Source organism: Corvus hawaiiensis, chromosome 13, assembly GCF_020740725.1.
Source record: "Corvus hawaiiensis isolate bCorHaw1 chromosome 13, bCorHaw1.pri.cur, whole genome shotgun sequence".
NCBI classification, from domain to species: domain Eukaryota; kingdom Metazoa; phylum Chordata; class Aves; order Passeriformes; family Corvidae; genus Corvus; species Corvus hawaiiensis.
In genome coordinates, this window is record NC_063225.1 from 19267761 (window position 1) to 19289926 (window position 22166).

The 22166-nt window shown below is 44.7% G+C and overlaps 1 protein-coding gene and 1 long non-coding RNA gene across 7 annotated transcripts in view; one reads left to right on the forward strand and one right to left on the reverse strand.

Moving 5' to 3' along the window:
* Nucleotides 1–22166, forward strand: part of TMEM266 (transmembrane protein 266) — a 60732-nt gene that overhangs the window by 21290 nt on the left and 17276 nt on the right. For all 6 annotated transcript variants that reach the window (XM_048317989.1, XM_048317992.1, XM_048317990.1 and 3 more), the window contains 4 exons: nucleotides 7130–7186; nucleotides 8938–9076; nucleotides 10561–10676; nucleotides 20967–21153. In XM_048317989.1, coding sequence (XP_048173946.1) covers nucleotides 7130–7186; nucleotides 8938–9076; nucleotides 10561–10676; nucleotides 20967–21153 — 499 coding nt within the window. The remainder of the gene's footprint in view (nucleotides 1–7129; nucleotides 7187–8937; nucleotides 9077–10560; nucleotides 10677–20966; nucleotides 21154–22166) is intronic.
* LOC125332756 lies at nucleotides 10933–16303 on the reverse strand. Its single transcript, XR_007206597.1, has 2 exons — nucleotides 15416–16303; nucleotides 10933–15011 (listed from the first exon to the last, which is right to left on the reverse strand). It is a non-coding gene; the product is annotated as an uncharacterized LOC125332756 (long non-coding RNA).

Here is a 22166-nt window from a genome sequence, read left to right on the forward strand (position 1 = left end):
CCAAATAATTTTTTTTTTTTTTTCCAAGAGGTTACAAAATACGGCAAAAATTGCAAGTGGCTTTTTTTTTTTTTTTATCCATCATAATTTTATTTACTCCTTTGGTCCCTTCAGGGGATTTTTTTCCCCTCTGATTCCCATACCATGAGTCAGCTGTCTTTGGGATCATTTGTTGAGAAGATCATGTGTTACAGTGAGATTCTGCGGTCTGTGACTTCATGCCAGGATGATATTCCAGAGATGAACAGGTTTAATTAGTTTGCCTGGATATAAGAGGCAACTGCTGAGGATTGATGAGTCCTTCAGCAATCCTCCAAGCAAGGATTCAATGTTTCTGGTGTTCAAAAAAGGTTGTTGCCATAGCAAGTACCATGTTCTAAGTTTGGATGTGTGCTGTTTATTCTGTAATTTGGTTCCCATTGGTTGTAAATATGGGTACACAATTCTGCAGAAGGGTCTCAGCTTAAAGAACAAAGTTGTAAAAGACTTGTTAAAACCTAGAAAACTTTCAGCACAAAATCTGAATGTCTTGGAAGCATATGACTGTTTAAAGGTGGTGCTTTCAAAGCATTGCAGGTAATTGCAGTCATGTCGTGTTGGAGTTAAACAGGCACTGGCTTTCTGCTTGGTTAAAATGAGGGGGGCTAAACATGCCAGCAGCTGGCAAATGCCACCAGAACAGCTGCCAACAAAGCTGAGTAGCTGCTCTCAGAGCATCTTCCTGCTCTCCCTAGGTTTGTATTATAGCTACAAGCCTTAAAAGCACTCCGTTCATTTTATACTCTGTCACTGTCTGTGACTTTCCAGCATTAAAATACCCTTTTTCAAGTGAAGTACACATCAGCTCTGTTTGCGTTTTTCCAAGTATTTGAACAGGATTTACTAGTGGTGATGACTGTGTATGTTTGTCTCTGTTTAAGTACATCAGTGTGATTTGTCTGTGCACCAAATGTTACCTAGATGTTAAGACAGAAGAGAAGAGAGAGACACTGGGGGGAAATCCCAGTATCAATAGCAAGGCAAGGCCGGGGTTACACCCTCTCAAGAGGGCGAATTCAACCTTGGTATTAGTTGAGAAAAGGAGGATGGGGAATGTCACAGTGTTTTGGTAAGTGGATTGAAGTCTGCTTTTAACAGTCTTATCACACTGCCACAAATACATGGTTCTGTGGCTGTTGTTCAGCCCTGCTTTTCCACTAAGACTGATGAGACTGCGTGCGAGAATGGTGTTCCTTGATGTTAGTTGGTTGCATTGCTCTGTGTGTGCTTCAGTCAGCCCAGCACTGAGGCCTTCTGCTGAAGGGAAGCACTTGAGTGTTTCCCTGGGAGGAGCCAAGTCTTATGTGCTCAAAGTCAGGCAAGCACCAAACTGTGCCTTTTTTCTGGCATCTGTGTCCAAGAAATGAGCTCTCAAAGCGAGTAGAGTAAGTGTGGGATCCCAGCTGATAAACAATCTGTTTCATTAGCTATGGCTCACAGGAGGAAAGAACTCCAAGGCTTTTTCCTCATCCTATATGTCTAAAAGAAGTATTGATAGTAACCTGCCACTTTTCTGCTTATTAATAGCAGCCCTTGAAAGGAGTGAAACCTCCAAAGGGAGACTCTGCTGTTAAAGTTCTATTAAAAAGAAAAAACCATCCCAAATGACAGAACTAAGTAAATAATGCCTTTCCCTCAACAAATTCATAATTTATGTTAAAAACTCAGGTATGTTACTTTTGTTATGTTATTTGTGAGCCTCAAAGAGCTGCATGGAAAGACAATAATCTATTAATCTTCTGTAAGCTGTGGTTTCTCTTTTGTGTGTTTACTTTTATTCCATGTACACACAACTTTTCTCAGGGTGCATAAATGCACTTCATTGCTGGTTGTGTATGTTTTGTTTTTTAAATGGATTCATTAGTGGGATCTAGGAACAAAAATACAGATTTTAAATATTAATATCATTTATAAAGGTAAATTTAGGCTTCCTTCTTTGCCAGCATGTATAAAATAAATACTAATATACTGGGAAATTTCTTTACTAACCAATTTTCTGGCTTCACAAAAAAGTAGTTACCATGGAAAATGGTCCTGTAAAGTTCTAGGAATCTAGGTGGACATCTGCCTGAAATGCCAGTCTGCCCATTTCATTTCCAATAGTATACCTGACTTACAGTGTGCTTTATCAGTGCTTCATCTGTGCTTTCATCTCTTGATTGTGGCAGTGCAGTGCCTCTTACACCATGTGTTTCAGAGATAAATGTTAATGTTTGTGTGACCATGCCCAGAGAGAACTTGTGATGCAGGGCTGCTTAAGCCCAGTTCCCTGGCTGGTCTGCATATATGGTAGAGTCTTTGGTGAGCCATTCCCATGTCTGAAAAGGCCTGTCAAATCTATACAGAATTGTCAGTTGAAAACTCATTGGTTTTCCCCATATTCTAAGAATTAAGATTGTGAGAATATTGGGAGAAAATAAGAAGAAGTAGAACTGCAGAGTTTGTGCAGAGGTGCATTTGAGTATGTAATGTCCTGGTAGTGTTAGTGAGAGAGAGCACAGTGTGTTCATGTCTGTTCATGGCTCCAAGCTTTGGCAGGGAATGATTTCTGTGGGACCACGTGCTGATGGAGCCCCAGCAGTTCCAGAGTACAGGATATGGGGGTAGGTTGTACTGGATAATGGTGACGTGGGGTCTCTAGTTTAGCATGTCATTTCAGAGCCTTGGTTGAAGAGAAGCTGTGTGAGGAGAATGCCTGTGCCCTGGAAACAGAAGGATGTGTTGGTTTAAACATAACAGCACGTTCCCCTGGGCTCTGGTGGCCTGGGGACAGCATGTGCTAGGACAGCTAATGCAGTAGCTCGGGACAGGCACAGCAGATGGCAAAAGAGGATTCTTCTAAGGACTGGATGAGCTAAGGCCTCTGTGGAGTGACCCAGATGAGAGGAGTTATAAATTACAGATTGGGTACAAGGTGTTCTGGGAAAGCTTTCAATAAATACTTGGTCTTATGAGATATATCCAAAAGGCAAAAGCTTAATCTACAGAGTTTCTGGAACCTCTGTAACAGATTAGTTCTGTGGCAATGGAGGGAAGGAGGGGCTTTTCTACGGACATCCTCTCCAGCCTCCCCCATCCTGTCTATCTCCTGCCCAATCCCTACCCCATCTTGAAATGCAGAGTTCCTCTCCTTTGCCTCGTGCTGCTGGGCCAGCTTCCCCTCCTGTGCTGCCTCCTGGTGACTTCTTCACACTACGGAGGGATTTGATGCAGTGACTCATTGAGTAGTAAATTGTATATTAAATGTGCAAGCAGAAAAGTACTTAAAATTACCTAATGTACTGTGCAGTCAGCTGAAAAATGCAGATTGTGGGAATTCACACAGCTGGCTCAGCAAAGGACTTGGCCAAGTTTCCCTACAAAATTAGGGAGCGAACCTGCAGCATCACACAGCTCATCTTAAACTTCACTGCAGACAGTTAATGTCGTGCAAACAATTGTGTGTCACCAGGAGACATTGTCAATTTTGAAACTGGATTTCTGTCTGAAAAATGGTTTAAAATTTTATCTGGGTTTACTTTAGCTTAAAGAAGTTAACAGAACTGTTCAGTCATTTGCCTTTTATTAGTGCACCGGACAGACTTTCATGTAATAAATCAGCTTTTAGCAGAAAAAAAAAATGTATTTCTGATACAGCTGAAAAATATATGTGTTAAGGACTTTCTAATTAAAAGATTTCCAGTCAAAAAATATTAAAGCTTTCTTTTTCAAGTACAAAAATCCGAGCTGGCAGTGGCCTTTAACAGGAAAATACTCACACTGATATTTAATGTTTTTTTTTTCAAATCTGTGTTCAGAAATGCAGAATGCCTGTGGTGTAATGCAAAACTATGTGTGTGCATTTACTACAGTGCTGAGAAATGCCTGCATATCAGTCAGGAACATCAGTACTACTCCCTTTTTTCCTTTTTTCATGTAGATTCTTGTATTTATAAATGGTAGATTTATGACTAACATTTTTGTCTGTGATGAATGTTTTGCAGTTGCAATTCTCTTTTAATTCATATGCATCTTTCAGTTTGGTCCTTGAACAATGCATAGGAAGTTTCCTGGATTATTAATTTCTGTCTCTGTGTTTTTTCGGATTCTGCTACAGCTCCTCATTTTTAAAGTTCTGTACAGAGACAATATACAATCAGATGTAATATATATATATTTGTTTGAAACATGTTTTTGATTGCTTTGGAAAAAATACAAAAATGTTATATGTAAGAAATACCAATGCTTTCATTGCAGTCAAAGTATTTATTATACTGAGCAATCAAGGAGGTGCCCAATACAGTCCAAATTTCTTTGCTTCAGCCTCCTCTGGGTGAGAGCTGTGTGGCAGCAGCAGTGGATGTTCTCTGGTGCCGTGGACACACACAGGCAGAGTGGAGACAGCCAGAGCTCATCTGGAGCTGTGCTGGCCCAGGGGCACCTCAGTGTCCCAGCTGGGACTCACTCGGGTCACCAAGGGAAGTGCCTTGCCTGGCTCTTGTCACTTCAGTGGTGATGGGGTTTTTTTCAGAGTGACAATGCTGGTGCACAGCTTGAAGAGCTTTCATACAGAGCAAATGTTTTCTAAGCTTACCCCCAGTTCTGCCCAGCTGGTTCTGAAGGATGCAGCTCTGGGATGGGGGAGCTGGATTATCCCATGCTTACCACTTCACCTTCCTGCAGTGTCTGCTCTAGCTGAGAGCCAAGGTGCTGATCATCTGGGCATGTTTTACTGGGCACCAACACCAATCCTGCATTAAATGTCTGCCAAGTAGACTTCCAGTCACTGCTGACTTGTGCTGATTCACAGCAGCAGAGTGGGAATGAAAACATTTGTGTTAGCTTCCAGCCCTTGGAACTGCTCACACCCCCATTAACATGACAGTAGCACAGTCTGATTTAAACACTGCAGTGAGGAATTAAAAAGACAGAAAGTAAAATCCTTTTTTACATTCCCTTAACAGTCCCATGTTAAATCATATTTAGGGTTGTGAGGTGGTGTTTCAGTTTTCTTTGTGCAGATATGCCTCCTTTCAGTGAAAATACCTTTGTGCACACCTGTCCAAAGGAAGAAAGATTTTAACCCTCAGTTTCTGTAAAGGTGTTAAGTGCTCAGCCATCCTGTAGTTAGTTGCTCATTGACCTGGCACTTCATAAATCCTGCCTAAGCATAGCAAAGAGTAAGCTGTGCTGTCAGCAGGGTGGCTGTAGGAAAGGTGGTACCCCAAGCTTTATAGAAGGCTCTACTTGTGTTTCCCCGTGGCTGCCTGCTGTGGGCCCTGTGTGGGGGACCCCAGGTAACTAATAGAGCTGAACTTATGGGCACACAAGTAACTAGTATGTAAGCATTTTGTGCAGCTCCTCAGTGAGGAGTGAGGGAGATGCTGGCAGAGGAGCTGGGATGCTTTTGCCTGGCAGAATTCAGCTTAGTAGCTGAGCTGAGGCTGCAGGAGTACCTTGGCTGGTTACAGCACATGTACTTACACCTTGTGCCTACATCACATTGGGCTGGCCAGTTTGGGGTCATTAGGGACTTGAGCACCTGCTCTTGTGTATCTCTCCCTCCACACAGTAAATAAACCTTGGGCATACAGGTTAATATGGAAAGAGCCTTACTCCCCTGCTGCCTTTGTAAAGTGCTTTGGAAGTACAATGTTTTTAGGAGTACAGACATTGGCAGATCCTGCTGTCTGTGTAGAGTATCATCATTTTTTATAGAGGAAAGAGGATGCTGCATTTTGTCTTCTGGCTCATGCCTTGCTTTCTCAGCCAGACTTGGCCTATGCCTTTGCATACACCATTTCTGAGTAGGTGTTGGCTGGTTCACTTTCTTGCTCCTTGGTGATGTGGGGCTGGGCTCTGGAAGCACCATTTGCCCCACAGCAATGTCTCCCTTGGCAAAGCAGGGTTAAGTGCTGTTACCCAGGTTTGGAGTGCCAAGAGAACAGAGCAGTCATCCCGGCCAAGTGAGGCAGTTGAGCTCATGGGGTTTGGCAAAACCATGCATAGGAACGCTACTGAAAAATTCAGTGTTGTTCTGCGATTAGGTACTGCTGGTATGTTTAGCATAAATTCAGAGTTACTTGGGATTTAATATTTGTATTTGTAATGAAGAGGAGATACATGTATTCGTTGGAGTCACCTTTTTCTGTGCAATTCCATGCATGGTTACCCCTCAGCATTGCCTGCTGAGCACTAAGTCATTATGCTGCTCTTTAATGGAGAAAGTAGCATTTTGGTGGTCTTTGTAAGGCTCCTAGCTGCAGGTAGACTCCTCATGTCTGTCAAAATCTGACCTTGTTGTTGCTGTTGGCAGGAAACATCCCTACCAGTTAGGCTTTTATGTGAGTTCAATTTCAATCACAAGTTGACTGATGGATTTTTTTCTTCTATTGTGTCTTCTGAAAGCCAGGTTAAAAATTAGGAAAGGTGCTATTGGATTTTTTTAATGGGAATTCACCATTGGTTCATTCTGTGTTCTTTATTCCTCTTGTTTTAGCTGTTGAGGCTACTTATTGCTGTTTTGCTTCGTAGAGAAGGATCACAGAGATATTTTTCTCCCTTATCCTATGACTTTCTGGGCTCTTATGATAAGGCAATTGCCTTAGACTCCAGTTAAGAGCATCTGCTCTTCAGACTGATGAAATGTCAGTATCTTTAGGCATCAGGACAGGACAGTGCCTCTTCTCTTAGAAAACAAGTAAGTGCTGGCATATCAAAGGTAGCCAGAAAAGAGCATTTTCCCCCATTCTGACTGAGGGGGCCCCACAGTGGTTCTTACGTAGGCTTGGGTCAGGGGGGTGGGGAGGGTTGGTAATCTAAATCACGCAAATCTGAAAACAAAATTTTAGGAAGATGGAAAGACTGATGAGCATTTGAACTTGGAACTTGTTTGTGGAGGTTTTACTAAGTCAATACAGTGGTTGGAAAGCAATATCTTCTTTTTCAATATAGAAATTTAGCTATTTCTAGAACCTGATTATTATTTAGAATAAATGTATAATGCTTAAATAAGACAAAAAATTATGCCCTAAATAGGTAAGGGGCTAAATGTTTATCTAAGACTGCAATAACATTCATAATCTATTTTCCCCCTAATCTATTCTACTAGACTGTTTTGAGGATTGTGGTCCTTGGCATATGGGATTACATTGAAAACAAAATAGAGGTAAGCTCTCTCTCGGTACTGTTTTCCAGGCAGCCCCAGTAAGACCATGAAGAACTGCTTTGGATGGCTTTGTTGTTAACCTGATGCAATACAGTATCTTTTAAGGCAGATAAATACACACATTCTTCTCCTTATGTGCATTATCCATAGCTGTGTGATGCAGTCCCTTTTTCTGTGAGAGACTCGAAAGCGTGCTATATTTGAAAATATTTTATGAGGGGAGGGATTTTGCCCTTCTTGCTCTATGTGTGTCTTCTATTGTTAGAGCTATGCTGGTCTAACTGATGATACTGCTACCCCGAGATGTAAAAATTGTCACTTGAGTTCTGTATCGCCATTGCCATAATTGAGTTGAATTTAGTTGAGTTAGTTGAAAATTTGCATGTAGTTTCCTGATAGAAAATACTAGCTTGGCAAACCCTGTATTTTTATTGTTAAATTGTTTTGAAAAACACTGTAATTATTACCTCAAATTGAAAATTAGGTAGACCGTGCATACTCTTTTAGAGACAGATAAGGAAATCCGTGTGTTATGAGTAATACATAATCCCAATCTGAGCAGAAATATGGAGATTGGGAAAATTAAAAGCTCTTTCTTGATACTGCCTCATAAACCACTACTGTGCAGGAAGAACCAGAAGACAATCCAAGTGTTCTTGGAGTTTAGGCAATCTAGAGTCTTGCACATTTTTGTAATAAAGTTGTAAAGATTTTAACTTGTTTTGCTAAAAAAAATGAAATGAAACTTTAATTGTTGATTCAGGGTTTCTTATTATTAAGGCTAAATGCAGTAGTTTCTGATAATTCTTTTTGGTAATTTGGAGTAGTGATATTTTTTACTGCCCATTGAGTGGCTGCAGTAAGAAGTATTTCTTTTCAATACGCTGAATTGTTATGCACAGTTCTGAATACGTAGTTCTTACAAAAATCTGTGCCCTGCCTTTTTATGCAAACCATTAATCAATGGGTTTTGGCAGCAGAGGAGGGTCTCAGTAGGAGTGAGAACATGGTACTCTCTTCTACCCTGCTTGGCCAGTGTGGGACAGGCACAACACTACAGGCAGTTTGCTCTGAAACATATTTCCTAGCTCATTTCTGTCTAATGCTTTGCACAATTGCTTTTTCTGATCGAATCCCAATACAGCCAGTATCATATAAATCATTCTGAATGGTCCCAGTTGTCCAAACCCTTGCAAAGCTCTCTGCCCCATAAAAGTGAGAGCAGGCAGTCCTTCTGTCTAGGTGCACAGCCATTCCCCACACGTGTTATGTAGTCAGGGCATGGCCAAGAGCCATCAAGTCTCTTTGCTCCATCTTTTTCTACTTGTCTTCTTGATCTCTTCATTTAGACAGTAAGATCTATGGGCAGGGACTGCATCTTTTTTTTAGATGACATTATGCCAAGTAACAGGTAATAAATACCAGTGATGATAAAACTCTTTGGCTGTAATAACATTTAGGCTATCACTTCTCCCTGGGGATTTTGGCCGGTATTTCCAAATACCTTTCTCTCCCCCTGCCATGCCACCACAGTTTATCTCTTCTCACCTCATAAAAAGTACTGAGGCATTCTGTTGTGCTACCTGAAAAGGATGCAGCCTTTCTGTGGCTTGGCCACCTCTCATATCCCTTTCAAATAGGTACCACAATTGCATTTCTTTTGGACAAAGAGGGAGTCCTTCAAGATTCCAAAGAGGAATGGCAGGGATATGATTTTAAGGAAAGGTTTGCAAAAACTGATTTCTCTCTAGGTGTTTGATGGTGCTGTCATAATCTTGTCCTTGGCACCAATGGTGGCCTCAACAGTGGCTAATGGCCCCAGCAGCCCGTGGGATGCTATCAGCCTTATTATCACACTGCGGATATGGAGAGTGAAGAGGATCATTGATGGTGAGTGGTGACTCAGTTTGTGACTCCAAGCATTACCTGGCAGGCTGGGAAAAAGTGATTTTAAAAATACAGAAAGATTGCTTGCTACCAGTGTTTCTATCTATTTCTTTCTCTTATTTTGCTAGTACCGAACAGAACAGAGTTATGACTCCCATGGAGGAGAGTAGGTCTCAAGATCATGGCTGTATCTCCTGCTCCGTAGGAGCTTATAATTCATTGGTTTGTTTTCCTGTTAGGCACCTTCCCATCCCCTATCCTGTAAAGTAAATGCCCTGACCTGCTTCATGTCTTTTGCTACCAGGTGTCATTCCCAATTCTGCAAAATAATTTATTTCAATCTGCTTTTCTGACATTTGCTGCACCCTCCCCGTAACCATACAGCCAGCTCTGTCTTGGGACTTTCTTTTCTAAGTTTTTGTCAGTAAATACGTTTGTCACATTCCACGAGGATTTTCTTACCCTGGGGATTCCCCACTGGAGGTGCTCTCTGGCTGCTGTACATCCTAGAAATGAAGTGAATATTGGTGGTGTTTTGCACAGACCTGTGTGGGGAAGTACCAGGGGGAGATAAAAAAGCCCCAGCAAGTCAAGGTTGCAGAGAGAAAAGTCTGTGGCTGGGCCTGGAAGAAAGGACTTTAGTGTAGGTTGCTAATGTGCTCAGCAGCTTCAGGCAGCTCAGAGAAAAGAAATAAATGAATGGTCATGTTGCTCGTTTGTGAAAAATCAGAGTTAAGTTGTTATTTTTGGGTTTAAATGCCCAGGAAACTCTGTATTCATAGTTCAGGAGAGGTCATAGCACTCTGATTGAAGCATGAAAGAAATTTTCAGGATCTTGTGTAGCTTCAGAAAACATTAGGAACTGCAGTATGTATTGACTGTCTGTTCTGATCAGTCTGAGTTTGCCATAGTTAAGACAGGAGCAAAATTTCTAGAGCCATTCAGAAGACCCATTGAAAACTGGGCTGTAGCTTGGAAAGCAGTAGAAGATAAATGCCTTTTTTGTTTCTTCAAAATATCTTTCTTGGTCTTCTGTGTCCATTAAGGACTGATTTCTTACCACAAAGTCTAGGAAATAAATGCGTAGGCTTCTGGAATAGTTCTTTTCCTGAGGGAGCCATGCTGTTCAAGTTCAGAGGTAATGGGACTGACTCTAAACAGAAAATCATCCTACCCAGCAATTCAGGAAACCTGTGGTAAACACTGGGGAAGAGCTGTACTAGCATGGAATCTGGGAAAAGCAGGCAGCATGCATTTCAGTTCAGCCAGGCAGATGGAGGTCTGACCAAACAACATCTAGACCGTGCATTTCCTATGTTAGAAATTCTTCCCTGAAAAAAGTACTCTAGTGCTGCTTCTATTAGGAATACTCCAGTTCTCTAGATGCAAGGGAGAGGGGTGATGTTCTTTGTCCGGTAAAGATTTTCTTTCTGATAAAAAACCAAATCACAGCTGGGTTGCTTTAAGTTGTTATTTGTGTTTTCCAGCATATGTCCTTCCAGTGAAAGTGGAGATGGAGATGATGATTCAGCAATATGAGAAGGCAAAGGTTATTCAAGATGAGCAGCTGGAAAGACTAACCCAGATCTGCCAAGAACAAGGGGTAAAGTTCAGTTATGTCTTTATTTACACATATCTTGTCAAGGCAAATCAAACAGTTCATGTACTTTGCTGCAGGCTGAGCTTTGAGAAGTACCACTGGGACTTGTGTTGTAGGGTGACAGGTCTCAGTGCTAAGGAAGCATTAGCTGCAGCCAGGATATTGTCAGCATGGTATTTGTCAAACAGCAGTCAGCTGCCTCTGCTGCTGTGCTTGTGTTGTCTGAGGTGAGGAAAACAAATGTGAGCAACAGAAAACGAATGGTTCCGGTATGTAATTTATTGAATGAGTACAGCTAGCTTGACATAGTACTAACATACAAAAGCCATTGTTGGAGACTGCAGCTAGTATTCCTAGGAAAAGTATGTGCAGTTAAAAACTAATGAATTTCCCTGCTTTGAATGCAGAAGGCGGCTTCCCTGTAGGTCAGTCAGAGACTCTTGGCAAGTTCAAAATGTTGCAGTAGAAGCTTCCAGTTCCTGGAAGCAAGTCAAGATTTAAGATCCTTCCCAGGCCCCCAAAATGTTCAGTGATTCAGTCTAGAGATAGGGGAAGGTAAAGTTTGAAATATCTCAAATGAATATATTTACATATAGGTGTAAAACCATTTTTTGGGGCAATGAGCCAGGAGGTTTTGCCATTTGTCTTATGCAAATGAGTTCTTGACTAATTTGCTTTAAAGTAGAAACCAGGGATAGATGTCGAGGCTCAGGATAGGTGAGTGTTGAGGAGACCATTAGACCACAACAGAATGATCCCCGGGTGATTTACTTCTTGTTTCAGTTGAAAGGGTAACTATGAGATGCAGTCCAAATAAATCCTGAGGATTTCTAGCTTCCACTCCTGGCTTATGGCAGGTACTTTTAAGATACAAACCCATCAATATTTAGGTCCCCAACTGGCTTTTTAGATTTAGGTCCAGATCTCCTGGATCTCAGCCTAGGATTCTGCAATGAACTCCTGGTGGTGGTGAATTGCCTTGTCTGTGTGATGCATTAGGAAGAACTGTAGACAGTGTGTCATTTCATAACGCTAATTTTGAGTCTGTCATATTCACCATAACAAATTTCTAAACCTTAGGCTTGGCTTCTGCCAAAAATTATTGGGTGCCAACTATATAGGTGTCTTTGGTGGCAAAACTGCAGTCCTCTTCATAACACCTTTGCACGATGGTATTTGCACAATGGTATTTAGTGATTTGGGATTCTGTCATGGTTGTGAAATTGCCAGGTAAATGGTATACACCCCATTTTACAAGGGAAATACTATTCTTTGACCAAACCTAAGCAAATTGGTGATTTTTTGAGAACCAGCGCAGTATTTTGTCTGTCAGACCATACTAACGTTCTTGACAATCATGAATTTTAAAACATTTGTTTTTAGGAACTTTGTTATACAGCCAGATAACACCCTCAATCTCTAAACAGTTTTTGGTATTATTGTTTCATAGTCTGAGTAAAGGTGGGCTCATTATCTCAGGTAGGGTTCAGGAGCAGCTCTTGCTGCTCTCCATTCTGAGCCAGGTACTCCTGAATGTCTGACCAGATTAGCCCTGAATCCAAACTCTGATGGTTGTAACACCCTGTACATCAAACACAAAGAAACACTGCACTGGGAGAGGAGTAAATCTGAGAAAACAGAGCAGGTTCTCTTGTAGCTTTCATGTGTCATCTGCTGTGGAAAAATACGGTCTATAGAAAGTGGACAGCACGCTAATCCCTCTTACCGGCCTGACTTGATGCCAAACAAATGTCTCAGCTATGTAATACCAGGTAAGTATACTAATTTGCTGCAGTTAGCAACATAAGACATTGACACAATATTGCATCCTTTATTTGTAAATTATTAGCTTCATAATTCAGTCAAGAACAAGTTGTCAGCATTATAATATTCACATTAATGTTGTGTACAGCATTTGATGGGAAAAATGGCTCCTAATGGTATTTAATGTCTAAAATTCTGCCAGGTTTTTGCTTTTTCGTTTGATCATCTTTCCTGAGCTTTTTAAAGGATTGCTTGTCCGTGGTGTTTCAGTGTGCTTGCCTGTGTTTTTGAGGGAAGGTTTGCCTGCAGTAGTCTGGCTGTGCCCAGATCCAGAGCAGCAGCCAGGAGGGATTGATTCCAGATTGCCTTGTCTGTGTGGTGCCAGCTCTGTCACGGCATGTCAGTGTCTGGGGCTGCCCTGCCCTGTTGCCTCCCCAGTGCCGGCCCACAGGGGCAGAACAGCCAAGTCACCGTGGTTCCCTGCAGCCCAGCAGTGGAGGCAGGCACTGCTTCACCTGGGGCTGCACCTTTGTGACCACACTGGTGATATGCATCTCTTTAATAATTAGAGATGGGGCTGTGAACATTCCTGCTGGAAAGGTTTCCCAGTGCTTCCTTCTCTGGGATCCCGTGTTCAGTTTCTTACTGCTTTGCTGCTGCTCAGGCAAGTGGGGTTAGAATTCTCACGGTCTGGCATATTCTGCAGATGAAACGATCTTGAAAGTTTCAAGCAGAATATTAATTACTTCATTAGAGGAATTGGGAAAAATAGTTAGCCTGTTTTGCTTGGGATTTAAAATAGTTGGTGGCCAGTTCTCTGAGAAGTCCCATGCTGCTTTGAAACTGGTGCTTAACACTGAGCAGACAAAACCAGAATTTCTGTTTTAAATATTAAAAGCAGGAAAGATACAACCACCCTTCATCTTTTTGAATTCTTTTTCTTTTGTCAGTTGTGGGGTTTTTTGACCAGTGATGGGGTATCACAACTATAAAGTACATTTCCATTCCTGACTGACATTGGAGATGTACTTTTGCAAACATGAAAACTCTTTCCACATGTTGATTTTTGGCTAGCTGTACATCTGAAAACCAGAATATATTTTATAAATTATACTTGCATAGACCACCACTTTGTAGTACCCCACTGCAACTGTTTGAATAGTTTGCTTTTTATTTATTCTCCATTGGCCAAAAAAGAGGTTGTTAAACAGGAATGGAGCATGAGGGATTTCTAAAAATGGGTAAAGGTCAAAGGAAAAGAAGTCTCACTGCAGTCACTGTCAAAAATATGCAGAGTATATTGCTGATGGTTTTGTTTTATCAGAATAACTTAAATTGCAAAACAGAGTTCTAAAGTTTCATTAACTACAAATTCCAGTCAGGGGAGATTGCTTTTTTTCTTCTGGAATCACCTGTAAAGGAATTTCTATTTGCGATAATGGATATACTTACCTGATCTTTTCTCTTTAACTTTCATAAGAGTAATTCAGCTGAGTACAGCCCAGCCAAGAGTATGTGTTCAGCCTTACCACATCAGAGCTCCTTTTCTGTCAGCTCCTATAGGACTGGGATTTTCATCATTCTTAACACTGCAACAACTGTGGAAGGTGTAATTTCTTTTTTTATCTTGGAATATAATTTGTAAAACAGCTGCTAGTTTAATGACAGGGCTATTTAGCTGGTAAAATTACCTATTGGAGAAATAACGTATGCTATCCTCTTGCAATGACTTTAATTTATTTCTAACTACCAGTCATTTTCTTGGTGGATGGAAGGCAGCCAAGGTCGTCCCGTGTTTTATTCTACCTGTAAATCATTAGTTTGCAACTGTCTCCCGATTTTTATTGTTACCAACAATGGCTAAACTAATGGAAATAAACATTGGATTGTATCCCAGTGGCAGATGAGTTTAAGGGCAGGGCATTCTGTACAGACAGCACTGACAGAATAATAGAGTGGAGCAAAGTTATTGCTCCTGCATTAGACACAAGTAAGCTTCTGGCTAAAATGTTCATTGATCTCTTTGAAATTATGTCAATCCTACTCTGTTGTTAGACCATTAAAGGGGAGTACTCAATGATTCACTGGTAGATCTCTTTTCGAGTCTTACATGTGTATTATAAAATATCAGATAGGATGGTTGGCCCACTTAATCACACCAGGCATGTAAACTGAGATGTTATCTAGAGCTTTCGGTAGGTCTGTCAATTTACCTGCTTAGAAGTAATCACTTAATGCATTATTTGAGTGAGGAAGCGCCCCGTAATTCTTTCTGGTTTGTTTCCTGACAAAATATTGCCAGGTTTGTGCTGCAAGAGGACATGTAACAGATTTTGAAAATGGTAAGTTTAAATTTACCATTGATTAACTTTTTCTTCATGCCAGACAATCTAGCTACTCATTCTTCTATAAAACGTATTGTAGCTCCCTTTTTCTTGGTAATAAGTGTATTTTCACATCAGCCACGTGTATTACACCTTTATTGCTGTCTTCAGCTCCATCCGTGGTAGGGTGTACCCGACAGTTCTCAGAGGTGCACAGTGCTAGCACGCAAGGATGGAATGTGCAAAATTCCTATGAAATATAAGAACATTTTCATTATGAGAATGTGCAAGCACTGGAGCATCTTGCCAGAGAGGTGGTGCTGTGCGCACACAGCCTGGAGATAGTCAAAATTTGAGAGGACAGGCTTTCAGCAGCCTGAGCTAAATGGACCTGCTTTAAGCGAGGTGTTGGATAGATGGCCCTCCCAGTTCCATTTCAGCTTAGATTATGCTGGGATTGTTTGAAGTTTTCAAAAATACTTTTTCCATTGCAAGGTATGTTGGAATTTATTGGTAAATACCCACCAGAAGCTACCAAAGTATGTGTAATTATGGACATTGAATGTCATAGGTGTCCTGATAGATAAAGTCAATAGCAGCTTCAAGTGGACCAGTGCTCTGTTTGTAATTATCATGAGTTAGGAGGTGGTTTACCTTTGTCTCTTTGGTCACAGGTTATCTTCCACGCAAGAGCATTTTTTGCTCGCTGGCTCTCTGTGAGATTTGCAAGGTTCTTCCACAGAGCTGATACCTAGGAGTAAATCTTAATTTAAACAGATTAAAGCATGTGTTTAAGTTTATATGCCTTTTTTTTTGTCCTCTCACAATAAGTGCAATATGGTCCTGCCCTACAGGTTGAGGGAAGGAAGGTGTACCTGGAAATATGAACCATGGTTTTCTCAGCTCTCCTGGTCCAGGTGTACACTGAGATTGCTACATCAGCTCCTGCTGCAAATAGAAATTTCATGTGTTACCTTGGCCCAGAATTTTTACTTAAAAAGACTGTTATATTTTATACCTCCTAATGATTTATTTTAGCTGCTCCAAACTGCCTGAATGCAGTCAGAGCGATCTCATTAGCTCTTTTACACATCAGAACTGCCTGAGGTCAGTGTGCAATATAATCTTCAATAGACAGAAGCACCTACAACCTGATTTGCTCATGCAGCCTCTCATTGCATTTTGCCTGTAAGGAACACGCCCTTAGACTTAACTTTTTGTTTTTAGGGGGTTGCTTTGAGTGGCTAACAGTGTATTCCAGCATCTGCAAGATCCTGGGATAATTGTTAGGAGACAGTTTGTTTCGAACCAATCTCCTCTGTAGATCCATGCCTTTTATGAACAAAAAGTCTGTTTCTTGTCTGTAGCAGGGTGCCATCAGTACCTGGGTTCGGTGTCCGTGACAGGGTGACACTGGTGCTCAGGTTTGGTGTCTGTGACAGTGTGACACCAGTGCCCAGGTTTGGGGTGTGTGACAGGGTGACACTGGTGCCCCAGTGCGGTGCCTGTGACAGGGTGACACTGGTGCCCCAGTGCGGTGCCTGTGACAGGGTGACGCTGGTGCCCCAGTGCGCTGCCTGTGACAGGGTGACACTGGTGCCCCAGAGCGCTGCCTGTGACAGGGTGACACTGGTGCCCAGTGCGCTGCCTGTGACAGGGTGACACTGGTGCCCCAGAGCGCTGCCTGTGACAGGGTGACGCTGGTGCCCCAGTGCGGTGCCTGTGACAGGGTGACACTGGTGCCCAGTGCGCTGCCTGTGACAGGGTGACACTGGTGCCCAGTGCGGTGCCTGTGACAGGGTGACGCTGGTGCCCCAGAGCGCTGCCTGTGACAGGGTGACGCTGGTGCTCAGTGCGCTGCCTGTGACAGGGTGACACTGGTGCCCCAGAGCGCTGCCTGTGACAGGGTGACACTGGTGCCCAGTGCGCTGCCTGTGACAGGGTGACGCTGGTGCCCCAGTGCGCTGCCTGTGACAGGGTGACACTGGTGCCCAGTGCGCTGCCTGTGACAGGGTGACACCGGTGCCCCAGTGCGCTGCCTGTGACAGGGTGACACTGGTGCCCCAGTGCGCTGCCTGTGACAGGGTGACGGTGCGCTGCCTGTGACAGGGTGACGCTGGTGCCCCAGAGCGCTGCCTGTGACAGGGTGACACTGGTGCCCAGAGCGCTGCCTGTGACAGGGTGACACTGGTGCCCAGTGCGGTGCCTGTGACAGGGTGACGCTGGTGCCCCAGTGCGGTGCCTGTGACAGGGTGACGCTGGTGCCCAGTGCGCTGCCTGTGACAGGGTGACGCTGGTGCCCCAGTGCGGTGCCTGTGACAGGGTGACGCTGGTGCCCAGTGCGCTGCCTGTGACAGGGTGACACTGGTGCCCCAGAGCGCTGCCTGTGACAGGGTGACGCTGGTGCCCCAGTGCGGTGCCTGTGACAGGGTGACACTGGTGCCCAGTGCGCTGCCTGTGACAGGGTGACACTGGTGCCCAGTGCGGTGCCTGTGACAGGGTGACGCTGGTGCCCCAGAGCGCTGCCTGTGACAGGGTGACGCTGGTGCTCAGTGCGCTGCCTGTGACAGGGTGACACTGGTGCCCCAGAGCGCTGCCTGTGACAGGGTGACACTGGTGCCCAGTGCGCTGCCTGTGACAGGGTGACGCTGGTGCCCCAGTGCGCTGCCTGTGACAGGGTGACACTGGTGCCCCAGTGCGGTGCCTGTGACAGGGTGACACTGGTGCCCAGTGCGCTGCCTGTGACAGGGTGACACTGGTGCCCAGTGCGGTGCCTGTGACAGGGTGACGCTGGTGCCCCAGAGCGCTGCCTGTGACAGGGTGACGCTGGTGCTCAGTGCGCTGCCTGTGACAGGGTGACACTGGTGCCCCAGAGCGCTGCCTGTGACAGGGTGACGCTGGTGCCCCAGTGCGGTGCCTGTGACAGGGTGACACTGGTGCCCCAGTGCGCTGCCTGTGACAGGGTGACGCTGGTGCCCCAGAGCGCTGCCTGTGACAGGGTGACACTGGTGCCCAGTGCGGTGCCTGTGACAGGGTGACGCTGGTGCCCCAGTGCGCTGCCTGTGACAGGGTGACACTGGTGCCCCAGTGCGGTGCCTGTGACAGGGTGACGCTGGTGCCCAGTGCGGTGCCTGTGACAGGGTGACGCTGGTGCCCCAGTGCGCTGCCTGTGACAGGGTGACGCTGGTGCCCCAGTGCGGTGCCTGTGACAGGGTGACACTGGTGCCCAGTGCGCTGCCTGTGACAGGGTGACACTGGTGCCCCAGAGCGCTGCCTGTGACAGGGTGACACTGGTGCCCAGTGCGGTGCCTGTGACAGGGTGACACTGGTGCCCCAGTGCGGTGCCTGTGACAGGGTGACGCTGGTGCCCAGTGCGCTGCCTGTGACAGGGTGACACTGGTGCCCCAGTGCGCTGCCTGTGACAGGGTGACACTGGTGCCCAGTGCGCTGCCTGTGACAGGGTGACGCTGGTGCCCAGTGCGCTGCCTGTGACAGGGTGACACTGGTGCCCCAGTGCGGTGCCTGTGACAGGGTGACGCTGGTGCCCAGTGCGCTGCCTGTGACAGGGTGACACTGGTGCCCCAGTGCAGTGCCTGTGACAGGGTGACACTGGTGCCCCAGAGCGCTGCCTGTGACAGGGTGACACTGGTGCCCCAGAGCGCTGCCTGTGACGGTGCCCCTGGTCCCGAGTGTCCCCGCGGGGGTGGTGGCGCGGCTGCAGTTGCCGCTGTTGCCGGCAGGTGGCAGCAGAGGCCGCGCTGCGGGCCCGGTGTCCCCTGGCGGGGGGATGAGCAGAGCGCAGTTGAACAATAAAACTCACGGACTCTGCCGGTGAAAGCTGCCGCTGACCGGGCATGGAGCTTTTAAGGACTGGCAGTAACCTGTGGTATTTGGAAATGCTCACTTTATCCACTGGAACAGTGAGTGGGCAGGAGAAGTCTGGTCTCTCCCCCGTTTCTGCTGTGGGCTCCTTATCACACCTGTATAATGTAGTGATGCCCTTCAGGCTTCTGATTGTTACAATGCTCAGGAAATCTTTGTAAATGCTTAAGCTCCTTATACTGGATGTGATGCAGACATAGTTGCTGAGCTGATTTTTTGCTAGTTCTACCTATTTGTGTTAAAAAATACCTGCCAGATTTTTTGTCTTTCATGAAAAAAGGAAATCATACCATACCTCTAAGCCAGAATTAAGCATTTTAATAACAGTATTTCTTTTTCTGACACACGTGAATGTTTTTGAAGGGTGAAATGTAGAAAACCAGAAATGATGCCTAATTCTTACTGCCTATTAGTTTGAGCTAGACAACATGAAAAAAAAATCTCCAAATTTATTTTTTGCCTATCACGTTTGAGTGCATTTCTTCCATTAAACTGAGGGAGTGTCTGAAAGGGTATCTTTCCCCTTTTAAAGGTGGAATATAAGGTATTTTGTGATTCCTTGTTTTTTTCAAGTCAAGGATAAAACCTGAAATTCTCTATGTTCATACTGGCACAAGCACCTTAAGCCTCAGGACGCTTCAGGCTGGCTGGGAACTGAGTTAGCAGTGCTAGTTTGCTACTTCTTCCTAGCAATAGGTTAACACAAAAACCACCCACAGGAATCTGCCAGGCTTCATTGCAGGAAGTCGGGGAGCGGGGCAGTATTTTGACATTTGCTGATTCCACCTGATTTCTGACTGCCACTGCCAGAAGGCCGTTGGTTAAGAGCAATGAGCAGTTGCAGCCAGCTGTTTGCAGCTGCCAGGCCTCTGTGCACTGGTTTGCAGATGGAAGAAGAGCTGTGTGCTTTGTTAGAGCCCTCTATTAGCTGGTTTGAATGTTATCTGGAAAGCTTGAACTGCCCTTTTGTTTTCTAGATTTGAGTTTTGCAATGGGCCTTCCAGTTACTGTAGTTCCTTCCACATGTTCTGGAAAGCAGATAGTCTCCAGGTGTGGCAAACTGGAATCCCTTTTTATTTCCTAAATCTGGAAGTTCTGTCTTATTTCCCCTTCCCGGCGTTTGCGCCATGTCTGACTGCAGTGGAACAAACTGGGTCTGCAGATGGGTTCCAAAATCTGCCAGTGAAGCAGGTTTGAGTCACATCTGAGGGACAAGAAGCACAGCCAGGTGCATTCAGCCTAGGGCTGTTCCACACCAGTTTTCAAGCATGGAGGTGCCAATTCCGTGTGTGCTGTAAATGTGGAGTGGCGCCTGCATCACGGCTGCTGTTGCCTCCTCCTCTCCCATGGCTCTTCAGGCCCTGAAGCAGGGCACGCCCAGGAATGCTACATTTGGAATGTGTTTGTCTCTTCCTCGCCTCCTTTGCGTTTCCCTCCCAAACTCTAGAATCAGACATGACTTGGTCACTGCTGTACTACTGATTTTAAAGAGTTTAGAGGAAACTCTTCCTTGCAGCCCCACAGCTGTGCTGTGTGGCACAGGGGATTTTGTCCTGCTTATATAAGGATTTAAAGGGTTTCTGCAGCCTCTGCAGAAAAATTGTTTTCTTTCTTGCATTGTGCAAGATGCGTGGCCATCAAAAACAATAGAAATCTGCTGTGTCCTTCAGTCAGATTGTACCTGGTAGCTTCTTGTCAGGTGTCTGCTTTATAACACCAGTCATGAGGCAAATCCTCTCCTGGCTGCAGAAATTCTTTAACTGGCATGGCTCACGTGTTTGAGCGGAATGGCCAGAAAAGTGGTAACCTTCCCCAGGGTTTTCTGCACACTTCTGAGTACAGAAGTTTTCAAGTCAGAAGAGGACTGTGATGTCCTCCCCTTATCTAGTTAGTGAGGGAGGACCATTCTGGGTGCTGCTCAGAGAACCTGCCCTCCCCTCATTACAAAGTCTGGTTAGGGATATTTGTCATGAACCTAAATCCCTAAATGCCTGTTAAAAGTGATCATTTTCTATAAAGGTTACATGAAGTTTGGCAGTAAGACTTGTTAAAATTGCCCAAAATCTTAACCTTCAGGACACAGCTGTGCAAAATAGACCAGCATGAGGCATTGTCTTTAGATCTTGTGAGCAATGGTCCATCTCACATAGGCTGTGGGAGAGCACCAGCAGCTTGGATTCATGTCCTGGCTCAGCCACATTGTGTTTGTTTTACCAGACTGTAGTGTTTAGTGATGAAATGAGTAATAAGTCCCCAATTGTAGCATGTAAACTTCTGGCCATGCTCACATTACATCAGTATGTGGTGTTGTTTTTTCCTCTAGTTTGAAATCAGGCAGCTGAGGGCCCACCTTGCTCAGCAGGACTTGGACCTGGCTGCAGAGAGAGAGGCTGCACTGCAGGTCCCACACGTGCTGAACAAACAGAGCAGCAAGAGGTACAAGGTGGTGGCCACTGAAGACTCGGACGACGAAGCCACCGAGAACATCACTGAGCTGCGACCTCCACGAGGTGAGTGCTGCCTGTGCACAGCTGATCCCTCCTCAGTGGGAGCTACTGAACCCACTAAACACCTCCATTCTAGCAGGGATTGATTGCTTCCCTGGAGGCTGCAGTTTCCCATTGCTGCAAAGAAGCTGCATCTGCTCTGAAGTGGCAGGAACTGTTGTATTTGGGAGCAGGTTCTAAACAGAGCCAAAGAAATGACATGGGAAGAAAATGACTATGATGTACCTTCCCAGTGTCCTCATGATTAGATCCATCAAACACTAAAGAAGCAGCAGCCAAATGCAAGTTGGCCAAAGGATAATCACTCAGAGGTAAAAGCAGGGAAATTGAGAAGAACACTGAGAAACAGTTTTGGTCTTTGGCCACTTGCATTCCTGTGGTTTGGAGAGAACTCCTGCATCAGCTGTGGGGCTTGCCTTGCCTGAAGGCTGTGCTCTCACCAGTCCCCTAAAGCTGCCAGTGTTGGGCAGGGCAGCGCTGGTGCCAGGAAAGAAGGGAAGTGCCGTGTGGGCATCCTGCTGGCATGTCTGAGTGCCACGTGGCTGTGGTGAGGAGCACTCTGCTGCCTCTGAGTGTTTGTTGGGCAGGTCTGTGGTTCAGGGGAGTAACAACAGTTAAATTTATTTGGATCAGTTTTTATTACATAAGTGCTAGACCTGAATTTTTTTCTGGAAAACACATAGCTCCTTTTCCTATGATCCACCAGCCCTTACAGTGGAGTGCAGAATGTCTCCTGGTTTAATGTAATATTCCAGAGGAGACAACACTTTCTGCTTTAGTCGTCTCTTAGTCTTCCTTGGGCATCTTAGCTTGATTATTGTGAATCTGCTGGAATTAGAAGTTTGCATGGTATCTTTATGTTGGTCAAAATCCTAGAATTCAAGGCACAGACACTTTTTAAAAGCTGTTAGACATTTTCAAATTATAATCCTTTCCTCTCTTTACAGAGTAGTGAAAGCATGTAGAAATTGTTTTGGTTTTTTCCTCATCAAAATATCTAAGCATTAACTACAGTA